The sequence below is a fragment of the Citrus sinensis genome, chromosome 1 (assembly GCF_022201045.2).
Source record: "Citrus sinensis cultivar Valencia sweet orange chromosome 1, DVS_A1.0, whole genome shotgun sequence".
Lineage (NCBI taxonomy): Eukaryota > Viridiplantae > Streptophyta > Magnoliopsida > Sapindales > Rutaceae > Citrus > Citrus sinensis.
This window is the reverse complement of record NC_068556.1, coordinates 17468178-17494743: the sequence shown is the minus strand read 5'-3', so window position 1 is coordinate 17494743 and position 26566 is coordinate 17468178. Positions and strand designations below refer to the sequence as shown.

At 34.4% G+C, this 26566-nt stretch overlaps 1 protein-coding gene across 4 annotated transcripts in view; it reads right to left on the bottom strand.

Moving 5' to 3' along the window:
• Positions 1 to 26566, bottom strand: part of LOC107175807 (probable disease resistance protein At1g58390) — a 168666-nt gene that overhangs the window by 69034 nt on the left and 73066 nt on the right. The window contains exon 1 of one of the 4 annotated variants that reach the window (XM_052439275.1): positions 20860 to 20973. The exons of 2 other annotated variants lie outside the window; for them this stretch is intronic. In XM_052439275.1, coding sequence (XP_052295235.1) covers positions 20860 to 20958 — 99 coding nt within the window. In that variant the 5' untranslated portion in view covers positions 20959 to 20973. Of the gene's footprint in view, positions 1 to 4129; positions 4238 to 20859; positions 20974 to 26566 lie in introns of those variants that run through there. One more of the 4 variants, XM_052439270.1, reaches the window with a different exon arrangement.

Below are 26566 nucleotides of genomic sequence, written 5' to 3'. Positions count from 1 at the left end.
AAACAGGATTTCAGAGCAAGCAACAGAACAAAGACAGAAAATACATTCAACTCAACCCAAACACTAGCAAGCATCACAAATAGTAATTATTTTTTGTACACAATTAACGAAACCATGGCCGAAGCACAAATCAATGAACTATCAACTGAAAAGCCAAAACAAAACTTCTTATTTATGAATAGACAGCGGAAACAAAGAAACCAAAAAAAGTCCACCACCGTAGGATCAGGACTTATTTGTGTAGACAGCAAATGTGAAGACGGAAAGGTTCTGGTTGAAATTGAAGCTCGGGCTACAGTCATGATGTTTTCTTGTCATGACCCAACCCGTCTTGCCAATTAAGGTGTGGATCACCCCTTATAAACCCAACATCGCTCCCGTGCTTTGCCGATGTGGGATTTGCCTAGGGTGTTACATACACCTCCCCTTGGGGACTCAGCGTCCTCGCTGAGGTTTGCCCCACCATCGCTTGAGAGGACATGCGGAGCCGCTTTGATACCATAATGTCAAGACCCAACCCAGACCTGGCAAGATATTGTCCGCTTTGGGCCTTAACAAGGCCTGCACAGATTTGTTCTTGGGGCGCTCACACACCCCAAAACGCGTCTTGCCAATTAATGTGTGGATCACCCCTTATAAACCCAGTATCTCTCCCGTGCTTTGTCGATGTGGGATTCGCCTAGGGTGTTACATACACACCCCCTTGGGGACTCAGCGTCCTCGCCGAGGTTTGCCCCACCATCGCTCAAGAGTACACGTGGAGCCGCTCTGATACCATAATGTCAAGACCCAACCCAGACCTGGCAAGATATTGTCCGCTTTGGGCCTTAACAAGGCCCGCACGGATTTGTTCTTGGGGCGCCCATACACCCCAAAACGTGTCTTGCCAATTAAGGTGTGGATCACCCCTTATAAACTCATCATCTCTCCCGTGCTTTGCCGATTTGGGATTTGCCTAGGGTGTTACATACACCCCTCCTTGGGGACTCAGCGTCCTCGCTGAGGTTTGCCCCACCATCGCACAAGTGGACACGCGAAGCCACTCTGATACCATAATGTCAAGACCCAACCCAGACATGGCAAGATATTGTTCGCTTTGGGCCTTAACAAGGCCCGCACGGATTTGTTCTTGGGGTGTATGGGCGTAAAGCGGACAATATCTTGCCAGGTCTGGGTTGGGTCTTGACATTTTTGCTCTAATTTCACCTACACAAGTCATTGAAGAAATTGTGAAAAATAAGAAATCTAAATTTTTTTTTCTTAACTACTAAAACAAATGAACATCGATGTATTGAAGAGGGTTGATGATTGGGGTGAGCATTAGAAACTCTAAAGGGTATTTAATGTTGAGGCAAATTAGAAGAAAACAATTTGTATAACCATTTTTGTATTGAAGAAAAGGGGAAAAAATATATGAAATTGGATAAATAATTAAAATTTGAAGAAATTGTGTAAAATGAGAAACATACATCAAGTTCAATAGGGGCTAATCAAATTCCGTAAGGATAGCCACTCGGCCAAAGGCCGAGTGGTTAGAGTTGCTGCCCTCCAAGTTGGAGGGCAGCAGTTCGAACCCCCACAAATGCATTGTGGGGGTATTTCCTTCCTTCATTAAAAATTGAGTGAAGGTAGTCTTCCTTCTTACCCAAGAGTGAGGAGTAGACATTCCTCGAATATTTGTGAGGGTTAAAATTTGGGTAGAGCTCCATTAGCATTGATGTAAGTTGGTCCCAGTAATAGTCTGATTTATAAATATCAGTTATAACCTCATGTAATATGAGTTGTAGTTTGAGCAATAGTCTCATGTAATAAAAAAAAATTCCATAAGGATATAGTTGAATGCCACACTGTTCCTTATCCTCAAATTCCCGTAGCTTTTGTCTCAGCTCTGGTTGAGGCCACCAGCAATCGAACTTGTTTAAGCTCTTTATGCACCAGAGATGTTCAGGCATCTTTTTCAAGTAAGCACAAGGGTTGATAATCAAGCATTCTAGTTTTGGCATGGCTGCATTCCCCATAGTCCAGAAGTCAGCTTTCTGTATGAATACGAGTTTTGCTTCAGTTTGAGCACTTGAAGAAGCGGCAACGTTTCTAGCACCGGCATGGGATCATCCATTCGGTCAGTATTAGAAAAACTCAAGTGGGTTAGACTATGAGGAAATAGGTATTCAGCAAGGACGATTTTGGAGAGCCATGGCATCTTGCTTTCATTCGCCAGCTTCAATGACTTGAGACAGCTCAATCTGCAGAGACTTTGAGACAGCAAAGATTGATCATAACTTAAATCTCCCCGCATTCAGAGATTTTGAAGATTAAGTAGCCTGCCTAATATATCTTCAATACAGCAGCAAATGTGCAAGGCTGAAATGAAATTTAGATTTTCCAGAGAGCCACAGTATTTTCCTGGATGCGCAGGAAGTGTGATTGACCCAAAATTTAGATGTCTGAGTTTTTTCATCTTCCAAAATTCATCTACCGTATGATCTATATAGCTAAAGGGCATGTCTAGGGTGTAGAGGTTCAGAAGATTGCTTAATAATGAGGAAGACAGGCTTTTGAGGGAAGGGATATTCAACTTCAAATATCTCAAAAGAAATAAATTTTCAATTCCGGATGGATACTAGATGAGAACAAGAGATTCCAAGTCCAACACTCTGAGAAGTTTGAACATTCCACAAATTTTCTCCCAATCTATGGGGTCAATGTGGCGGCTTTCTGGAGAGCAGCACAAGAAAGAATGCAGTTGCGAGTCATAATCATCTAAGCAAGCAAAATCACTCTGTTGTTCTAAAGTGTAGAAACGTTTGACATTTTTTTATGATTTACCTTCTATATCCATGAAAGGGGAAAAGATAAATTCCACCTTGGAAGCCACTCCTAACAATACAGGACGGCAACGACCGGGAATAGAGCATGTGTTGATTGTGCCTCCAGCTCTTCTCTTATTTGCTTCGACAAAGCCTCTGTTGATTAGTTGCTCTAAGTACTTCTTAGCAGTTGCCTCATTATTGTCTTCAATGAAACCTTCAGCTATCCACAGTTGATATACATGCCTGGTGGATATCTCTAAGTGTGCGGGAAACACTGAGAAGTAGAGAAAACAAGGTTTCAAGCAAAAAGGTGACATACAATATATGATACATTGAAGCCCAAGGGACATGGTCAATACTTTGTCTATATTTTCTTCCAATGAGATGCTTCCATGATACAAGATGTGGAAAGGCCATCCTTGGTATGTAGCTCTCAATAGTCCTCCAGTGGGCACAAAATCAAGCCCAATGTTCTCTCCGTTTTCGAACTGAAATGAGGTGACAATCTTAATTTGAGCGAGTGTTATTAATACTCTACTTCCATTCTGATTATCGGGAAGTATTTTTCGAATAACATCCCATGCTGATATTCTCCACACATGATAAAAAAATAATCAAATACCGCTTGGTCATTAGATATTCACGAGGAATATTTTTTTTATTTCATAATTTTTATCCTTCATTTCACTCAGTCTAGATGAAGGCATTAGAAACTTAATAATGATATCTAATATTCGGTGAGCATCATAGCTGTGAGGCTCTGGAACCCAAGCGTGACAATCAAAATAATGCTTCACATAGTTGCTGCTGTAAGCTTCTGCGACGAAAGCCGTCTTGTCCAATCCAATGCTATCAAGTATGGCCACTGCTAAAAGTTGATGTGGTCCTTCTATCAATAGATCTAACAAATCCTCCATTCTATCATCTAGACCCACCGTGTCCCTATTCTTAGACGATGAAGATGCAAGAAAATTACCGGCTTCAGCTTCAATTGATTTGACTTCATCAATGATTCCGGAATCGAAGTGCTGAACTTGTTGCATCCGTTGTTTTATATCAATGATTTTGCTTTGGAGTCCTAGCAGAGCATCACAAATGTCCTTGCTACGCCTGCTTTGTCTCTTCTGTTGAGTAATGCTGTTGATGAATGTGTCAATGAACTTCTCAGATTCATAAGTAAAGCAATTGATTTCATCCATAACGGTCCCAAGATCTGGGTTGTCAATTTCAACTTCTCCTATTTTTTGCATCAAAAGGCAAGAGATATCATCTTCAAATTCACTCAGCCAAGAAGTAACGATTTCAACCTCCGCATGAAGGTTCTGAATAGGTTGTTTTGCAGCATCAGGCAACGTGACTTCTTCACCAGCTAACACCCGTCCCAGCCTCTCGGAAAATAGTCTGAAGTTGATGTCCATATCTCCTCCTCTCTCTGTGCCTAGTGGTCCTAACATGCAAATTGAGACATAATTGAGAGAGACAATGATTAAAAGATTAAAAAAATAATAATAAGAAATTTCCATGTCTCTCAATTCAAACATTAACTAGCATTAATTGTTGATGAAACTCTACTCAGAACCCTATGCCTGATACCTCCTTCTCTAATTAATCCTGCCGAGTGTTGCCATTCAAAAAGTTAAATCAAGATTGCTGACAGTCAAATTACAAGAGATGAAAGGCAGAGTGCCGGAAATGAATCTTATATCCTCATGTTGAGTATGCATTCTCAAACCAAGATTGTTGACTAATCGTTACGTAAAACGAATAGAAAGAAAATTTTTATAAAATGCAAATTAGCTTGGAAAGATTCTACCTAGAAACCATCATGTGACAAATTAATCTCTTTCTTAACGCATTTCTAAATGTAACATAATAAATTTCGTCCTGGAAATGAGCAAGATTGTGCTTGTACTCAAAATAAGCAAGCTTTCAATCTTTTTTTTTTTTAATTTCCCCCTTTTTATTTGATTTGTGATCATATGAAACGTGTGAGGAAAAACATAACTTGTAAACAAGAATCAAACACAAATAAATCATGAACCTCACATTCATGATATAAAAATAATAAAATGGAGTTATTTTGTGGATAATTCAGATATTAAACTACCTGTTTTTTCTTAAAGTGATCACAAACTTCAATATCCTGACGATATATATCTTATTTTGATTAAAAACAACACAATCAAATTATTACATAGAAAGAATAGGAAAAGGAATGCTGAATTTTATTCAAATTGGGTATTGATAGAAAGGAATGCTGAATTTTATTCAAATTGGGTATTGATAGATGAATGATTTGTTAGAATTGAAAATGATCGTGCATGTGAAAGAAAAATAAGTTCAGAGAAAAATAAAAGATCAAGATTAGTTAAACTTTACTTGTAAGTAAAGGAAAAATCTTGGTTCAAGTAAAGAAAGAGATACCAAACTCACAAAATGGAAAAGGAGAAAGGTTAAACAAAGACTTAGTTCAAAGAAAAGAACATGATGCTGATGTCCTGTAATCTTTTTTTTGTTTATTAATTTTCATTTTTCTTCTTCCAATTTTTGTTTTTCCAATCCAAAAAATGAAAGCAATATGCATTTGCTAACTGGGAAAAAAGTCATTTGTCTCAAAATAAAATGACAATATATCATGATTACAAGATGTCTTGGACATTCTTAAGATAGCAAAATCAATAAACTCAACATTATGTTACTGGCTAAAGAGTGGTAAGAATCCAATGACAACCAAAGCAGAAGGATCAATTTGAATACAAAAGGGAATTCCTCTGCTGCAAACAAGGGCTTTGATGTGACTGTAAGGAATTGAGTGAGCAGCAGCACATCCTCTCGCCATCAACTTCATTGCACTGCATTACAAGGCACCCTCTGGATGCTGGAAGGGAAAATGTGAAAACGATTATAGCTGCTCTTTATTCTTTTAGTGCAATTGGGCTGCTAATCAACCAATAGAGAAAGAATTCAGTCATCAATTCTAACGAAGCTTCCAAAATCTGCAACGCTACAGATTAAATTTTAAATCTTCCACTTTCAGAACTTCACTCGTTAAATCTCCTCTTCAATTCTACCTAGTCCTTACTAGATCCCTAAAGTCACCAAGGATTAGTGATGGTTTTTGATTTTACAAGGGCTGTTGGACAACCCAGATTGACGAGGGCTAAAATCTCCATATATTTGGAGTCTATGAAGATTAGACAATATGCCACAGTTTCTTTTTTGTTGTGTTTAATCCTCTGTTAGTACCAAGATCACACACCTAAGACCCTCTTTGACGTATCAAGAATCATTCCGGAAACCGAAACTCAAAATTGAATCAAAGTGCCTACATCCACTGAAGAACAAGGACCATTTCACAATCATTCCAAGAATATGCAACTTTTTCTCTTTAACTCTTTCTCTTTCTATGGCTTTGATGAGACCTGTGAAGATGACCCAACAACCAGCGTTATAAACTACAATAAAGGTTATTTCCAACAAACCCGAAATTTCCATGCTCTATTTTAACGAACCCCAACTGACTTTTGACCAGCATTGTCGCCCTTACATTGGACGACACGTCGGCGAAATTCTAAAAAACCGAATGACAATATCGTTCTGTCAGTTTTAAGATAATGAGGTGTGATCACAGCACAAATATTTTTCGTTTAACTAAAGTAATGAGATTGAACTGTACCACTACTAAAAAACTAGAAAAATAAAATAAAATAAAAAACAATAACATATATGCAACTTCAATGTTGACAAATTGAATACACACCAGTGAATGGGAAAATAGAAAGTAAAACAATCAATAAAACTTTTGTACAAATTACTAATCCGTGAAAACAAAGAAACCATACAATTCTTATCAAAAAAAAAAAAAAGAAACCACACAATTTCAGTGAAGGCTGGATTCTTATTGAAATTGAAACTTTGGCTGCAGTACAGTTAAGATATTTTCCGCTCTGCTTTGACCTACACATACAAGTAATTGCATATCTTATTTTACAGTTTTTCTTGATTATTTCAACAACCAATACATAAGGGTTCTGCCTCTTCTATTAATAAGCGATTAATGATTAGTGTCAGTATCAGGGAATGTGATGGACACTTCCAAGTCTTTGTTGAGACAAAAATTAGATTGAAAACACTTTATGGTATCATTATTATTTAGGCTGCTGCGTACTATCGAATCAATCATAGAGAATAGATGTTTACCTGAAATTAGATAAATAATTAGAGGTTGAAGTTATTGGATAAAAAGGAAAAAAAACTTACATCAAATTCGATCCACGCTAATCAAATTCCATATGGATATAGCTGAATGCCATACTGCTCCTTATCCTCGAATTCCCGTAGCTGTTGTCTTAGCTCCGGCTCAGGCCACTACAACTCCAATTTGTTTAAGCTCTTTAGGCACTAAAGCTGTTCAGGAATCGTTTTCAAGTGAGCACAAGGGTTGATGATTAAGAATTCTAGTTTCGGCATGGCTCTAATCCCCATAGTCCATTCCTCTAGCCATAACATTGACTTAAGGTGCAGCACCTTGAGTTTTGGAAAGCCATCAGAGCTACAAGCCAACTATCTACCTGAATACGAGTTTTGCTTTAGTTTGAGCACCTGAAGAACCGCCAGCCTTTTCTAGTGCCGGCATGGGATCATCCATTAGCTCAATATTTGAAAAACTCAAGTGGGCTAGACTTGGAGGAAATTTGTAACGCCACAAATTTCCATAATATTAAATTATGGAAATTGGGCTTTCATTGATAATTATGGGTGGCCTATAACCCTTATTAAAAAAGGGATACTAAATTATAAATAGAGGTTATTTATGAGATAGTTTTGAAAAAGGGTTATTTTTCCTTATTAAATAGGGTTTCTTAAGATTCCCTATAAATTCATACTTTTCCTCTTCCATAACCCTTAGTCCACGACGTTTATTCTTCTTCTCTGCTGCTCTTTACGCTCCTACCCAAATCCTAGGATTCAAACCTTTGTTTAGGACAGAATCAAAGCAACGGGTAAGTTATTCTCCTTATTCTCAACAGATTTCTAATCACTCTATCTAGGGTTTATATTGGCACAATTCTAGATGGTTATAGATCATAATGCATGATTTAGAATGTATTTAGGCTTTGTTTAGGGTTTTGATTTATTATGAGTTTAGTTAATCAATTCTTGACATCGTATTAAGCACACATGATAATTTTGGACAGCGTGAGTATCTCGAATTTAAACCTATATTTTCTGAACGAGTTTTCTTATGAAATTTATATTTCTGGAAACTAGACATGTAGGGATTCTTGAGTAAATTTTATTTCATTAAATTAGACTTCGGTTTCAATTTTATATGTATTTTCGAAATAGAAACCACTGCACTGGAAAACTACGATTCCAGCATTGCGATCGGATTCACAAGATTATTTGTACCACAAATGAACTCAGAAAATTCGGAAAGTTTATATGTAGGTTAATATATTTGTTTAGGATTCCCAGTTTTAATTTCATAATTTTCTGATTATTATTTTATTTTATAAAAATCACATAACCCGTTCTGTATGGTTTAGATTATGTGAAAACAGTTTCGAATTTGCTGAGAAGTAAATAGTTTTTAAACTTTTTTTGACATCAGATCCTCTTACAAATTTTACATGGGGTACTCATGGATGTCCAGAATAGTTCCATAGAATATTATATCATTCTGAGTTTTAGATTAAGAGTTAAAATTCTGAGAATCAGACCTATACAGATATGAATTAGAAAATCAGATTCTTAGAATAAGTTATTAGTTATCATATATTGTATTTGTTTAAGGTATTGAAGGTGACTGAGGCTCTTAGAAGCTTAGAGGTGTGTTAATTCAAATTCATTTGTCGAGGTAAGTAACTTCATTCCTAATGTACTGGATATGTATAAGTATTTTGATATTATTATTATAAGTATAAATGTTTTTATACTACTTAAAGGATTAATTGATTTTGATAACAAAATTAGTTTTATGTAAATGTTTTGAAACCTAAATTCTTTTTAACAAAGTATTTTATAAATGCTTTTTAATATGTAAATGATTTTATGACATGACAACCTTTTATGATTTTATTTTTAAAATGTTATGCAAGCCTAAATTATTGATATGAACTTTTATGAAACTGATACGAATGTTTTGTACCTATGTTTGATTTCAATTATTGATGATTGTATGAGATTCTTAATGTTTTGGCTCATTGTCCATAGTTATTCTGATTCTGATTCTGATTCTGATTGTAATATACGATAAAATTTTGGAGAAACAAAATTTCATGATATACCAAATTTTATTTTGATTCACACCATCTTACCATCCACCTTATGAATAACACATCATTTAAAAAAAATTAGGATAAAATAACTCGGGATAAAAAAAGCAGAATAACATTTGAGATGTCTAGTTTTTAATTAAGTCTGTGTATGTGTATGCTGAAGAAAAAAATTATGATCAGAATCAGAATTGGATGTTCGAGCTGTGGTTTCGGTAATGGGGTGAATTGGCATTTTGATAACAAAAAAATTAGGTTTCTTTTAATACAATTTTACAAATTTTGTTTAATCTAAATCAAACATAGGTACAAAACATTCGTACCAGTTTCATAAAAGTTCATATCAATAATTTAGGCTTGCATAACATTTTAAAAATAAAATCATAAAAGGTTGTCATGTCATAAAATCATTTACATATTAAAAAGCATTTATAAAATACTTTGTTAAAAAGAATTTAGGTTTGAAAACATTTACATAAAACTAATTTTGTTATCAAAAGCAATTAATCCTTTAAGTAGTATAAAAATATTTATACTTATAATAATAATATCAAAATACTTATACTTAGAGGTGTGTTAATTCAAATTCATTTGTCGAGGTAAGTAACTTCATTCCTAATGTACTGGATATGTATAAGTATTTTGATATTATTATTATAAGTATAAATGTTTTTATACTACTTAAAGGATTAATTGCTTTTGATAACAAAATTAGTTTTATGTAAATGTTTTGAAACCTAAATTATTTTTAACAAAGTATTTTATAAATGCTTTTTAATATGTAAATGATTTTATGACATGACAACCTTTTATGATTTTATTTTTAAAATGTTATGCAAGCCTAAATTATTGATATGAACTTTTATGAAACTGATACGAATGTTTTGTACCTATGTTTGATTTAGATTAAACAAAATTTGTAAAATTGTATTAAAAGAAACCTAATTTTTTTGTTATCAAAATGCCAATTCACCCCATTACCGAAACCACAGCTCGAACATCCAATTCTGATTCTGATCGTAATTTTTTTCTTCAGCATACACATACACAGACTTAATGAAAAACTAGACATCTCAAATGTTATTCTGCTTTTTTTATCCCGAGTGATTTTATCCTAATTTTTTTTAAATGATGTGTTATTCATAAGGTGGATGGTAAGATGGTGTGAATCAAGATAAAATTTGGTATATCATGAAATTTTGTTTCTCCAAAATTTTATCGTATATTACGATCAGAATCAGAATCAGAATCAGAATAACTATGGACAATGAGCCAAAACATTAAGAATCTCATACAATCATCAATAATTGAAATCAAACATAGGTACAAAACATTCGTATCAGTTTCATAAAAGTTCATATCAATAATTTAGGCTTGTATAACATTTTAAAGATAAAATCATAAAAGGTTGTCATGTCATAAAATCATTTACATATTAAAAACATTTATAAAATACTTTGTTAAAAAGAATTTGGGTTTGAAAACATTTACATAAAACTAATTTTGTTATCAAAATCAATTAATCCTTTAAGTAGTATAACAACATTTATACTTATAATAATAATATCAAAATACTTATACATATCCAGTACATTAGGAATGAAGTTATTTACCTCGACAAATGAATTTGAATTAACACACCTCTAAGCTTCTAAGAGCCTCAATCACCTTCAATACCTTAAACAAATACAAGATATGACAATTAATAACTTATTATAGGAATCTGATTTTCTAATTCATACCCGTACAGGTCTGATTCTCAGAATTTTAACTCTTAATCTAAAACTCAGAATGATATAATATTCTATGAAACTATTCTGGACATCCATGAGTACCCCATGTAAAATTGGTAAGAGGATCTGACATCAAAAACATTTTAAAAACTATTTGCTTCTCAGCAAATTCGAAACTGTTTTCACATAATCTAAACCAAACAGAACGGGTTCTTTGATTTTTATAAAATAAAATAATAATCAGAAAATTATGAAATTAAAACTGGGAATCCTAAACACATATATTAACCTACATATAAACTTTCCGAATTTTCTGAGTTCATTTGTGGTACAAATAATCTTGTGAATCCGATCGCAATGCTGGAATCGTAGTTTTCCAGTGCAGTGGTTTCTATTTCGAAAATACATATAAAATTGAAACCGAAGTCGAATTTAAAGAAATAAAATTTATTCAAGAAGCCCTACATGTCTAGTTTCCAGAAATATAAATTTCATAAGAAAACTCTTTCAGAAAATATAGGTTTAAATTCGAGATACTCATGCTGTTCAGAATTATCCTGTGTGCTTAATACGTACGTCAAGAATTGATTAACTAAACTCATAATAAATCAAAACCCTAAACAAAGCCTAAATACATTCTAAATCATGCATTATGATCTATAACCATCTAGAATCGTGCCAATATAAACCCTAGATAGAGTGATTAGAAATCTGTTGAGAATAAGGAGAATAACTTACCCGTTGCTTTGATTCTGTCCTAAACAAAGGTTTGAATCCTAGGATTTGGGTAGGAGCGTAAAGAGCAGCAAAGGAGAAGAATAAACGTCATGGACTAAGGGTTATGGAAGAGGAAAAGTATGAATTTATAGGGAATCTTAAGAAACCCTATTTAATAAGGAAAAATAACCCTTTTTCAAAACTATCTCATAAATAACCTCTATTTATAATTTAGTATCCCTTTCTTAATAAGGGTTATAGGCCACCCATAATTATCAATGAAAGCCCAATTTCTATAATTTAATATTATGGAAATTTGTGGCGTTACAGAAGGCTTTTCAGGGAAGGGATATTCAAGTTTAGATATCTCAAAAGAAATAAATTTTCGACTTCGGAAGGATATCGGATGAGAACAAGAGATCCCAAGTCCAATACTCTAAGAAAGTTGAACATTTTACAGATTTTCTCGCAATAATTGGGGTCAAGGTAGTGGCTTCCTAAAGTGAGGTGCAACAAAGAATGGAGGAACGAGTCAAAATGATCTAAAAATTCAAAATCATTCAAATTTCCATGAGCGGTGAAGCGTTTCACATTTTCTCGTAATTTAACTTCCTGATCCATGATTGGGGAAATGACAAATTCCCCCTCGAAAGCCCCAGTCAACAACGCAAGACTGCAACGCCCAGGAATAGAGCACGTGTTGATTCTGCCTCTGTCACTTTTCTTCCCTACATCAACAAAGCCTCCATTGATTAGCTGTTCTAAGTATCTCTCAGCAATTGCTTCATTGTTGTCTGGAATGAAACCTTCAGCTATCCACAACTGATATAATTGCTTGGTGGATATCTCAAAGTATACAAGAAACACAGATAAGTAGAGACAACAAAGTTTCAAGTAAAAATGTAACATACAATATGCAACGACTTGAAGCCCTCGGAGTTCATCAAGTACTTCCTTTATATTTTCTTTCAGTGAGATGCTTCCATGATATAAGATGTGGAAAGGCCATCCTTGGTATGTAACTCTCAATGGTCCTCCAGTGGGCACAAATCAAGCCTAATGTTCTCTCCATTTTTAAACTGAAATGAGGCGACGATTTCAATGTTATAAAAAATAATCACAGTGAGTTAAACAAATAAACTAGTAGCTAATTTGACTACAGCAAAACAACAACTGATATAAACAACAGGAAAAAAAATAACAACTGAAGAAAATAAACTCGAGGCCTGTAATACAGTGTCCTTAAAACAGATTTACCACCTATTGAAGTGCTTTAGGTTTACTGGTAACTGTTTCCCAGGATACAACGGGCACGAATTTTCTGTCAAGCACAGACAGATAATTCCGGCGAACTACAACAACGGTAAACTCGATCAGAAAACAAGACAAAAGAAGGAAGAAAGAAAAATTGTAAGTGCTCTGTGTGCTGGTTTCAGTGTGTGTAAAAACAGAAGAAGAAGGTGCCTTTTTATACTCATGTGGGTACGTAACAATAGCATAAAAATTGAATTTCAGAATTCAATATATGCAATTTAATTGCTGTAACAGCCATTGAATTTTAAACAATTCAATTCAAAAATTGAATTGCAGAACAACCCAAAATAATTGCGAAGCTATTACAAATCTTTTGAATTCAAAAGGTGTGAAACTATTACAACAAATTTAAAAGGAAATAAAACACGTGCCATGCGTGCTTGGGATGACATTCGCGGGCGCACACAAGTTCAACCAAATCGGTCATGGATTTGCCCCCCTCCCCTCGCGTACACGCGTGTGGAAAGAGTCTCTATCCTTAAAATTCTTGTTCATGCATGGTTAAATGTTTATATATAAATACAAATCCTTGGCTTCTTCAATGAGGATAACAAAGCCTCCATTGATTAGCTGTTCTAAGTATTTCTCGGCAGTTGCCTCATTGTTGTTTGGAATGAAACCTTAGGCTATCCACGTCTGATATAATTGCTTGGTGGATATCTCAAAGTGTACAGGAAACACAGATAAGTAGAGACAACAAAGTTTCAAGTAAAAAGTTAACATACAATATGCAAGGACTTGAAGCCCCCGGGGTTCATCAAGTGCTTCCTCTATATTTTCTTTCAGTGAGATGCTTTCATGATATAAGATGTGGAAAGGCCATCCTTGGTATGTAACTCTCAATGGTCCTCCAGTGGGCAGAAAATCAAGCCCAATGTTCTCTCCATTTTCGAACTGAAATGAGGCGACGATCTCAATTCGACTGAGTGTTATCAATACTCTACTTCCATTCTGACTATCGGGAAGTATTTCTCGAATAACATCCCATACTGATATTCTCCACACATTATCAAGCACAATCAAATAACGCTTGGTCATTAGATATTCATGAAGAATAATTTTTTTCATTTCCGAACTTTCTTCCATAATTTCACTCAACCTACTTGAAGGCATCACAAACTTAATAATGTCGTATAATATTTGGTCAGCATCATACAATAAAGACTCTTCAACCCAAGCGTGACAATCAAAATAATACTTCACATAGTTGCTGCTGTAAGCCTCTACGGCAAAAGCCGTCTTGTCCAATCCAATGCTATCGAGTATGGCCACTACCGAAAGTTGAGGCGGTCCCTCTGTCAGTAGATCTAATAACTCCTCCATTTTATTATCTAGACCCACCGTGTCCCTATTCTTAAAAGACAAGGATGCAGGAAAATTACCGGCTTTTGGTTCAAACGATTTGAGCTCATCAACGATTCGGGAGTGGATGTGCTGAACTTGCTGCATCCGTTGTTTTATATCAATGATTTTGCTTTGGAGTCCTAGCAGAGCATCACAAATGTCCTTGCTGCATCTGCTTTGACTCTTCTGTAGAGTGATGCTAATAGCAAATGTGTCAATCACATTCTCAGATACGTATGAAAAACAATGAATTTTGTCAATGATAGCCTTAAAATCTTCTAATTTTGCCAGAGTTTAACCCTCTTCTGCATTGACTTGCTACATAAACCAAGCAGTGTTGTATCCAGAGTCCCTCAGCCAAGAAGCAACGATTTCAGTCTCAGTGTAAAGGTTCTGAATAGGTTGTTCAGCAGCATCGGGCACCGTGAATTCTTCAGCAGCTAGCACCCTTCTCAGTCTCTCTGAAAATAGTCCAAGGTTGATGTCCATATCTCCTTTACTCTCGGTAGTCAGTAGCCAGTAGCCCTAGCATGCAAAGAAAATAATTAAAAAAAAATTGTTAAAAGCTCTCCTTTTAATTCAACATTAGTCAACATAATCAACTGAGGATGGCACCAATACCTCCTTCTGTCAAGAAGTTGAATCAAGTTCAGGTGGCTGTTGAGGCAGAACAGATTAAGGCAGAGCAGTACTAGAAAATGAATCTTAAAACTAAATGCTGTAGATGTCGTGGGGATACTGATTGATAAAGAGGGATTATATTGAGAAATTATTGATGTACAATAATGATTTTTTGCACAAAACCTGAGGTATAATGTACGTGTATATAAAATATTAATTATGCAAGAAGATAAAAGGGTGTCTTATAATTTGTGTTATATGTATATGTATATGTATGAAGAAAGTAAAATAAGCTATCAAGACTAGTTTCTTTTTTGCCCTCTCAAAAGACTGAAAGATTAAAAATAATTCCACTGGGACCATAAAGCTTGTCTAAAGAAAAAAAGCATCACCTTAGAATTTGATTCATTGATGCATCTAATGCATAATAGTCCCTATTGTTTAGATATTTTCTTTTCAAGCGCTCTACAGACTACAACAGAATGCGTTATAGTTTCAATGGTTAGATGATCATTCAATAGGGCTAAAGGTGTGCATTGGATTGGATTCGAATAGATCTGATTTGAATTTGGATGTTTTAATCTAAACAATCTGATTGGATTGAACTACTCTACATATATATATAGAATTCATGATTGTTTTGTAAAAATTATCAAAAAGACCTAAATTCGAATTCAATCCGAATTTAAAATACTATTTGAATTTAAATACTAAACAATCTAAAACCAAATTCATCTGAAATATCGATTTATTTTGAATCGAATTGATTGTATTTGAGATTTAGGTTGGATTTGAATGATTTTTTTTTCCTAATCCAAACAATTCAAAATCCAATCGGAATTATCCAAATCTAAAGTGCAATATTCATCTCTTTTTCATATATCCTTCGCTAATTGAAAGCATCATGATGTCGGGCCCTTCTTTAAAAAAAAAATAAAAATCTTCAACTTATATGCAACTCCTTTCTCATTATTAGAGCTGACAAAATTTGACACGACCCGATTACCCGACACGAACACGACATAAATAAATGGGTATGGGTCGTCAAATTTAACACGATTATTAAATGGGTCGAGTCCGGGTCAACACTATTTTTTTCCGTGTCGGGTTAGGGTTAAAATTCTTGACCCATTTACCCGATCAATGATCCGATTATATTTTCTATTTTAAAATAATTTACATATTCTTATCATTAAAACTCAAATATTAGAGATGATTTTTTTTTATTCTTTAAAAGGGTGAATATAAACACAGTGTTTTATTTATAAAATTTTAAATACATTTAGACATGTATATTTTATAATATATATATATATATATATGTATATGTATATATATATAATTAAAACCTCAATAGTGTAAATGTGTAATATATTCGTAGATATGTATATTTTATAGTATCGATAAATTATGTATGTATGTATGTGCATACGTATGTACTATAGTGCATAAATATTTGATGTAACTTTTGTTCAATATATAGATATTAAACGGGTTATTGGGTTACCCGATTATTTTTCCGTGTCGGGTTTGGGTCTCAATATTTTGACATGATTATTAAATGGGTCGGGTTTGGGTCGACCTAAATTTGACACGATACGAAGCTGACATGACACGAATACGACCCGATGACCCGTTTTGCCAGCTCTACTCATTATTACTCTTCTTTGTGTTCGACTATTGTAGTGCTTTTTCTTTTGAGATAAACTTTATGGTCCCCAGTGGGATTGCTTTTACCTTTTCTTTCCTGAAAGTGGATAAAACAAATTGATCTTTGATTGATACTTGATGATGTCCTATTTTCTTTTTATTTTCATATTTATTTTTTTTAACATAATGGAAGACTGGAATATAGATAAAAGACAGTGTGTGCCAGCAAGAAAACTTTTTCTCAAGATTGAAAATGACTTAAAAAAACCATTTTTCTCCAACTAATATCTTCAAAATCATTATTGTAATAACAGAACCCAAAAAATAATTAAATATTCTCTTGTTTAATATGTTGCATGCTTGCAGAAAATTGCGGATGATTGCACCAATAATTCAACCTTTACTCCGTGAGCTTTGAACTAATAATATGTCATCAGTTATTGTCTAAATAAAGAAATTTATGAATCGGTATAAAATGGGGTCCTAAATCCTGACCTACATTGAAAATTGGGATATGAAATTTGTAACAAATCTTATATAGGGTTTGTATCTCGATTGGTATCTGGATAATTTTGCCAGCCTAGGTTCACGTATTAACAGTTAGAGCGGGAGATCCCAAAAAAGGGTATCTTGAATTTAACCAAATTCATTATAAGGATATATGGACCCATTTGATTGCCTAAGGGATCTCGAATGAGATTTTCAGACATCTCAAATCCCGTCTTGAATATTAAGTTGGAAGAAAATTAGATCTTGAATCTCAACTCGAATAATAAATCAGAATGAGAAACTTTTATCAAATCTTGTATCATTTAGGACGGATTCCCAAATTCCAATCGAGATTTGAGGAATTTTGTATTAGCAACCAAAGCCGAAGATCCCAAAAAATGATATCTTGAAATTAACCAAATTCACTATAAGGTATAAACTCATTTGATTGCACCCTTAAAAAGTATTACCGATGACACCACACAATCATATTATTAAAACAAACCAAACCACACATATCCAAGCTTAACATGTATATATAAGCGCACAAAAAATAACTTCTTTCTCGTTATAAAGGAGAACAGAATCAGCTAGAAGTAGGGGAATCAATGTATAACAGAAAATAAAAGGGAAAAAAAATGATACACATTCATTTTTTCAGCAAAAACCAACGACTATAAGGTGAACATGAGGCAACAACCTCTAAAATTGGACAGAATCGGCTAATACCTTAAAATTCACATGCTAATACTATTTATAATTTCTATGTCAAAAATTTAAAATAATCGGTAGTATTTGTTCAAAACAAGCATTTGTAATCAATATTTTTCCTACATTCTTATTTGGATTATTATTTAGAGAATCTAAGATAATAACAATCCAGCATTCAAGTTATTTATGAATGATAAGGACTTGAATCTCCATAAAATTGGAGATTCTGAAGATTAGGCAATATGCCCCAGTTTCTATTTCTTTTATTTAGTCCTCTGATGTATCAACAATCAACGCTAGAAACGCAATCCCCGAAATTGAATTAAAAAAAATATAGAAAACATAGAGCAAATCAACAGTAGATTCAGCAACAATGGTGCCTACATCCAAACTTTTCTTCTAATGGAAGTGATGCAGAATTCCCTTAAGACAATTATGACAATTAACATGTATTACACATGGTACGACCAAACCACACACGTCCACACTAAGTTGGAGTTTCAAGCACATTACAAGAATGAAGACACACGAATAGAATATACACAGTGAATCCAAAAACTTGACATTATTACTTGTAGCAGATCCTTGAAAACAAAGAAACCCAACAATGTCCTGTATCAATCCTGAGGACTCAATAATGTGTAGACAACATAAGTGAATACTGAAAGGATCAAGGCCGGATTCTGGTTGAAATTGAAACTTTTGCTGCACTACACTTGACATATTTCCCGGTATGATTTCACCTGCGCAAGTAATTTAAGATCTGAAATTATAGTTTTTCCTGACTGTTCAACAATCAATACACAAGGGTTCTTCCTCTTCTAAAAATAATTAAGGGAAAATGGTCGGGGTCAGCAATAGGAACTGTGATGAACACTTTATGTCTAATGTTGAGACAAGAATTAGAAGCAACCACAATTAGAAAACACTTTATAGCATTAGCAAGCTGCGTACTATCAAATATATTGAGGAGAAGAAAAAAAAATGTATGAAATTAGATTAATAATTAAAGGTTGATGATATAGCATAAAATGAAAAACTTACATCTAATTAAATCCATGCAAATCAAATTCCATAAGGATATACTTGATTGTCATACTGCGCCTTATCCTCGAAGTCCCGTAGCTTTTGTCTCAGCTCCGGCTGAAGCCACCAACACTCGAATTTGTTTAAGCTCTTTGTGCACCAGAGCTATTCAGGAATCTTTTTCTAATTAGCACAAGAATTGAGAATCAAGCATTCCAGTTTTGGCATGGCTCCAAGCCTCATAGTCCACTTCTCTAGCCATGGCATTGAATTCAGGTGCACTATCTTGAGCTTTGGGAAACCATCACGCCCACAAGTCAGCTATTTACCTAAATATGAGCTTTGCTTCAGTTTGAGCACTTGAAGAAGTGGAAACGTTTCTAGTGCAGGCATGGGATCATCCATTTGTTCAATATTTGAAAAACTCAAGTGGATTAGACTTTGAGGAAGTAGGTATTTGGCACAGACGATTTTGAAGAGCCTTGGCATCTTGCTTTCATTCACCATCTTCAATGACTTGAGGCATCTGAATCTGCAAAGGCTTTGGGACATCAAAAATTGATAAAAATATAAATCTCCTCATATCCAGAGATTTTGAGGATTAGGTAGTCTGTTCAATATATCTTCAATACAGCAGCAAGGATGCGTGGCTGTAATGAAATTGAGATTTTCCAAAGAGCCGCAATATTTTCCTGGATGTGCGGGAGGTATGATCGAGCCAAAATTTAGATGCCTGAGTTTGTTCATCTTCCAAAATTCATCTGTTGTATGATTTATGTAGCTAAAGGGAATGGCTATGGTGTAGAGATTCAGAGATTTCTTAATAATGATAAAGCCAGGCTTTTGAGGGAAGGGATATTCAGCTTCATATCAAAAGAAATAAAGTTTCAATTTTGGATGGAAATTGGCTGAGAACAAGAGATCCCAAGTCCATTACTCAAAACAATTTTCACCCAATCTATGGGGTCAAGGTGGTCGCTTTTTTAAGTATAACAAATTTTCATCCAATCTATGGGGTCAAGGTGGTCGCTTTTTGAAGTACGACAAAAGAATGCGGGTGGGAGTCACAATCATCTAAGTAAGCAAAATCACTCTGTTTTTAAAAAACGTAGACATGGTTGACATTTTTTCGCGATTTACCTTTCTGATCCAGGATAGGATGAAAAGATAAATTCTGCTTTGAGAGCCGTTTGCCACAATGAAGGCCAGCAACGACTACGAATAGGGCATGCGTTGATTTTGCCTCCATCACTTCTCTTCTTTGCATCAACAAAGACTCTATTCATTAGTTGTTCCATGTACTTCAAAAAGGTAAACAACTCTCAATATTATGTCTGCTTTTGAACTGAAATGCGATGACAATATCAATTTCAGTGAGTGTTATTAGTACTCCACATCCATTCTGATTATCCAGAACAATTTCTCGAATAACATCCCAGACTTCAATGCTCCACACATCATCAACCACAATCAAATACCACTTGATCATTAGATGTTCTTGAATTTTTTTTTCATTTCATAATTTTTATCCTTTATTATACTCAACCTAGATAAAGGCATTAGAAACTTAATAATGATATCTAATATTTGGTCATCATCAGCGTCATAGCTGTAAGGCTCTGGAACCCAAGCGTGACAATTAAAATAATGCTTCACATCACTGCTGCTGTAAGCCTCTGCAGCAAAAGCCACATTGTCCAACCCAATGCTATCAAGATGGCCACCACTGAAAGCTGAGGTGGTCCCTCTTTCAAAATATCTAACAACTTCTCCATTCTGTCTTCTAGACCCACCATGCCGCTATTCTTAGAAGATGAAGATGCAGGAAAATAGTCAGCTTCATCTTCAATACTTTTGAAATCATCAATGATTCCGGAATCTATGTATTGAAGTTGTTGCATCCGCTGTTTTATATCATTGATTCTACTCTGAAGTCCTAGCAGAGCATCACAAATGTCCTTGTTGCACCTGCTTTGACTCTTCTGTTGAGTGATGCTGTTGAGAATGTGTCATTGACCTTCTCAGATTCATAGGTAAAGCAATTGATTTCTGCCCAAGGTCTGGGTTGTCAACTTCATCTTCTCCTATGTTTTGCAGCAGAAGCCAGGACATATCGTATTCATAGTCCCTTAGCCAAGGAGTAACGATTTCAACCTCGGCATGAAGGTTCTGAATAGGTTGTTTTGCAGCATCAGGCAATGTGACTTCTTGGCCAGCTAACACCCTTCTCAGCCTCTCCGAAAATAGTCTGAAGTTGATGCCCATATCTCCTCATTGAAAAATTAGTGTTGGCTCCCATTCCTCCCTTCTCTTAGCTAGTACTCCATCCAAGAAGTTGAATCAAGATTGCTGACTCTCAAATTAGAACAGATCAAGGCAGAGCAGTGCGGGAAATGAATCGTACAATACTTTGTCTTCCATATATTGTAAAAAGAATAAAGCAGGGAGAAATAATTACAACATCATCAAGTATCAGTCAAGGCCAATTTGTTTTATACATCCACTCTCAAGAAAGAAAGGGAAAAAGCAATAAAGCTTATCTAAAAAAAAAAAGAACAGAGTAAGCGAAAGAGCATTATCAATTATTTAACAATTGAAGCTGTGGAAAAATAGAAAGTCATGTCTGCCACTTACTAAAGAAGTAATAACATAGCAACTTTATAAAAGCACTGGATACAATCATTGCTATTATGTTGAAATTAACCAACTTCACAATCTGGACATGAACTCATTTGATTGCAACCTTTAAATAGACTAATGGATCACTTGACACATTGTCTTATAAATGGACTAAACATAATTGTGATAATTTTTTCCCAAACACACTTGATCGTTGAGATTGTCAACAAAAGATGAACATTGATGATTGACATGTAGTTTTCAAGTATTTAGAGTATGACGCTGAGATAAATTAGAACTCTACATGACCATCTGAAGAAATTTTCCTCAAATGAATCTTTTGAGTTGGAATTTAGACACATTCACTATCAAAGTATCTTAAAGCAGTGGAGAATACATATGACAAAGGTTGAAGTAACTAATTTTATGAGCAGGAACTGAAATGATTTTGGCATGAGATTACAACAGATGATTAACATATATGCTTTCTCTAAGGCAGCCTCATTAAAAATGTTATTTCGTCAAGTCAACTGTCTTCAGGAGAAAAATGAAGCAACGGTAATAAAGTAGGTGGTTGATGCTCGTGATTCCTCAGTGCGGCAGCAGAAATAAAACTAAATTTCAGACTTGCTGTTGTCATAGAATAGATTCACCCTGTCCTTGTCCTTGCCCTTGTCCCTCTTTTTATACTGATGAATTTGAGGCCGACGATATTTCTGTGAATAAAGAAAATGATAATAGAAATGGAACCATTGGGCAAATGGTAGTGTAACCTTTAGTCGACGATGTGAGTTCACCTTTATGTACTATTTAATTTCCATTTGTTTCTTGAAACATATATATGCAAACTTTAGAACATCAAGGGAAAAACTTGGACAAAGATTCCATTTCTTTATTCACATAAACATATCAACATCAGTACATGTCTTTTCTTCTTATACTTCTTCAAGTTCACCGTCTCTCTTCTTATCTTATTTTCAACCGTTAATAGAAAAAACATTAGTAATTAAGATTTAAAGTGATAAAACTCAATTAAGGCATGCATGCAAATTTCAGACCCCCTCTCCCAAAACCAAAAAAAAAAAAAACCCACATTGCCAACAATTACAGTAATTTTAGAAATTTTAATTAATTGCATTTGTAGGTAATAAGAATGTTAGGACCCTACTAGTTTATTTTATTTTAATTGCTTGTTTTAATTTCTTTCCTATTAGTATTAGGTTTTCTTATTTCAATTAAAGTCGTTATTAAATTACAATTAGGATTGTCTTGAACTACTATAAATAAGTGGTTCTTATTATAATTTTAGGAGACAAGTAATAAAATTAATTCTAATTCCTATTAATTCTTCTCCCTTCTCTTTAAATTCTTCATCTATTCTCTTTTAATTCTCTAATCAAAACCCTAGAATCCTATCATCTGGTATCAGAGCACATCCTTCCTGCCACCATTTTTTTTTTCGTTCACTATTTGAAAAAAAAAACAGCAACCAAACTTTTGTCAATATCTCTTGGCTTTTGGAGACTTGAACCGGGCACACCCTCCAAACTTTTTCCAGCATCTAAATTTTTCAACCAAACGTGAATTTTCTTCGAACTTTTTTTAGGCATCATGACTGTTAAAGAGCTTGAAGGCCAAGTTGAGCAGTTATCACAACAATTCCATGACAAGTTTACAGCCATCGATGAAAAGGTTACAACCTTAGCCAAGCAGAATAACGATTTGCAGGAACTCATGCACGGCATCCTTCAGTAATTGAGTTAGTTGTGAAAAGGCAAACAACCAGCTACTGATCAACGACAAGTTGATATATTTACTGGAGGGACCTCTGCTCCTCAAACGGTCATTGCTACCCATTCCCCTCTTGAACCTACTGAACGCATTGGAAGTACTCTTGTGCAAGCTCGTAACATATGCCTTGACTTTCCTATTTTTCATGGTGACAATCCAACGGGATGGATTTTTCGATGTGAGCAATATCGTCGCCTTACTGGATTATCAGATGCTGACTTATTGTCTTTAGCTATTGGCCATTTTGATGGTGATGCGGTACCTTGGTTTCATTGGCTAGAGCAGACTATGGGCGAAATGACTTGGGCGCAATTTAAACGGGCTTTGACTACTCGATTTGGGACATTAGAAGAGAATGATGCAGTTGGCAGTCTTACCAAACTATGTCAAACAGGGACTGTTCTTGACTATCAACGACAATTTGAAAAGTTGGCTGATCGGACTAGCAATTTAACTGAGCTTTTCTCCATTAGTTGTTTCCTCTCTGGGTTACGTAAAGATATCAAGGCTGGCGTACAACTATTCAAACCTGTTAGTCTCCTACAAACTTTTGAACTTGCTAGATTTCAGGAAAAGGCAATTACTTTACAAGGCAATTGTTCCCCTATTCCTGCCATCCAAGATCCACTCCCACAATTACAGTCAACTCCTACTCCACCAGCACCCTCTTTATTAGGACTGGTTCCCTCTATCTTACCTAATAATGTCAAACGTTTATCCTCAACTGAGCAGGCGGAAAGATGTTCTAAAGGGCTTTGTTTCAACTGTGATGAGCAATTCAAGCCTGGACATCGCTGCAAACAATCTCAACTATTGCTTTTAGACGCTAATATACCTCTTCACAACCCTCAAAAACCACCTGACCATCATGTGGATTGGAAGATCTCGGTTATTGAAACTGGGTAAAAGGCTTGCGGACAAGCCTGTTTTAAGGGGCAGTGAATGTTAGGACCCTAATAGTTTATTTTATTTTAATTGCTTGTTTTAATTTCTTTCCTATTAGTATTAGGTTTTCTTATTTCAATTAAAGTCCTTATTAAATTATAATTATGATTGTCTTGAACTACTATAAATAAGTGGTTCTTATTATATTTTTAGGAGGCAAGTAATAAAATTAATTCTAATTCCTATTAATTCTTCTCCCTTCTCTTTAAATTCTTCATCTATTCTCTCTTAATTCTCTAATCAAAACCCTAGAATCCTATCGAAGAACTTTCAATCTCCATCGAATTTTTTTTTCTCTAAGCTTATCAATGTTTCAGTTTATCTCCATCTCCAAAAATCAACCACTAAATTGGATATGCAATTTAAGTCGGAAGCCAGAAATTGGTCTAATTAAATAAACTTTGGAAGCAAAATAAAAGTAATTAGTGGAAACGTTGATTAACTTACCTCGGAATTTCCTGAAGAACGAAGCCTCGCTACTAGGTTTCCGTTCCAAAATAAAATTTAAATCAGCTTCAGGTTTTAACTTGGTGGGACACGTACCACATTTAAATCATTTCAAAGAATTATTTAAAAAATAATTCACATTTTTTCAATTTAAAATAAATAAAATTTAAACAATTAATCAATCAGATCTTTCTTGTAATTAGTAAATTTCATGGGAAAAATAATATAAATTTTTTGAGATATCATATCATAAATGTATTTTAATTATTTAATAAGGATTTAATTAGTCAATTGCTTATTTTATTCTTAATAATTTGAAATCGTTAAAAATAATGTGAATTTTTTATGATTTAATTTTTTAAAGTGAGGTAGGTTTACAAAATTTGAGCGATGGGAATATCACCACCCTATATTCAATTATAAAGCAAAGCAAGATCTCTCTCTTTATATTATAGAGATTCCGTGTGATTTTCTACAACATCATGTGGTATTATAGTCAATTGTAAAAACATGTTAACATCATATGATTTTGTAGTGAATCCGCATGAAATCCATATTTAGACTTCTGCATTTAAAAGCTTTGATATATAGAAATTCTCAAGTGTCGATATGTAAATTTTGTGTAAATTCGCTATAACACTATATAATGTTAAGTATATGCACTCAAGAATCTCTCTCTCCCTATATATATATTAAATTAATATTTTTAAAAAATCGTTATTGAAATTTGACTTCCGATCTTAGAATTCTAAACGACTTCCACAAAAAAAAAATATTTAAATTGTTACAATCTAAAGTGTAATGAGAGTCTAGATATGTATAATTTTAGTACAAATAAAGGTCTGGCAAACATTTATTAAGATGTATATATAGCTAGTACATATGATTTTATTAAATCCTGAAAATCATGTATCTCAAGACTTTCGTAAATATATAGTTTAATTCAACCTTGGGCAAAAAAAAAAAAAAACTCATATATATAATATATGGACTTAGCATTTCAATTTAAAATAATTAAAATTCAAAACCGAGTTAGAAGTTTGAACTCTTTTAAAGGTAGTGAGGTGCAAAGATCAAATTAATTTTTATCATCTTTCCTCACCACAACTCAAACTTAGGTGGTTAGCTAAATAAAACTACTTGAAAACTATTGAGTTAGAGCTCCATGGAGGCACACCACTAGCATCTTCATTCATGTGATATAAGACCTGTAAATCTAAGGATTTATACGCAAGAGTGTGGCAAGTATGATGTTCATTGTTGATGCCGAAAAACGACCTCAACAGCTAAATTTGTTTTCTTTTGGGGAATTACAGTGCGAATCCAAGCTCAAACGTCGGTCTGAACCCAGCTTTATATACCTGACAACTAGAAAACACGGTTAGGATACGCCTGTGGGGTCTCGACGTAGACCATCTGATTCTTAAGTTAGAAATTGTGTATAAGAAAAAGGTAAACGAAAAGGGAAAACTGAAAATTAAGGATTTTTTTCAGTAGAGAAAACTAAAAATATTGTCGGGAATCCTATGACTTTTAGATAGGTGACTTATAAAATTTTTGGTTCATTTTTCTAACCCCTTCCTCAGATGCCCTTTTTAGCTTAAATAGGCCCTTGGTCGTGGGTGGTTACCACCTTTAACTTCTGCCCATTTTCTTCAACAGTTGCACGTGGTCATCAATTGCAGACAGTTTAAATGGATTGTGGCACACAACTTTCCTAGAAATTAGGCCACGTTATCTCAATCGATAGCTTTCTATGTCAAGCTAATTTTTGGGTCGAACAAATAAATTTCGAGATCAGATTTCTTCACTTTCAGGTCGGACCAGTGAATTTCCTGGTCGCTCATATAGGCTTAAGGTTGTATTCTTAAATCAGGTCATTTACATAAATCTCATATCATACTTGTAAACCAGGCCGCCAAAATAGGATCTAGGTTGTACTTACGAGATTAGCTCGACGACAATGAGTTCTGAGTAGATTGGGGTCGACTATATTTCTAAATATTACTAGAAAAATCCAACCCGAACAATGTTGACTCTTTCTAGAGGTTATCAGAAAAATCCAACCCGA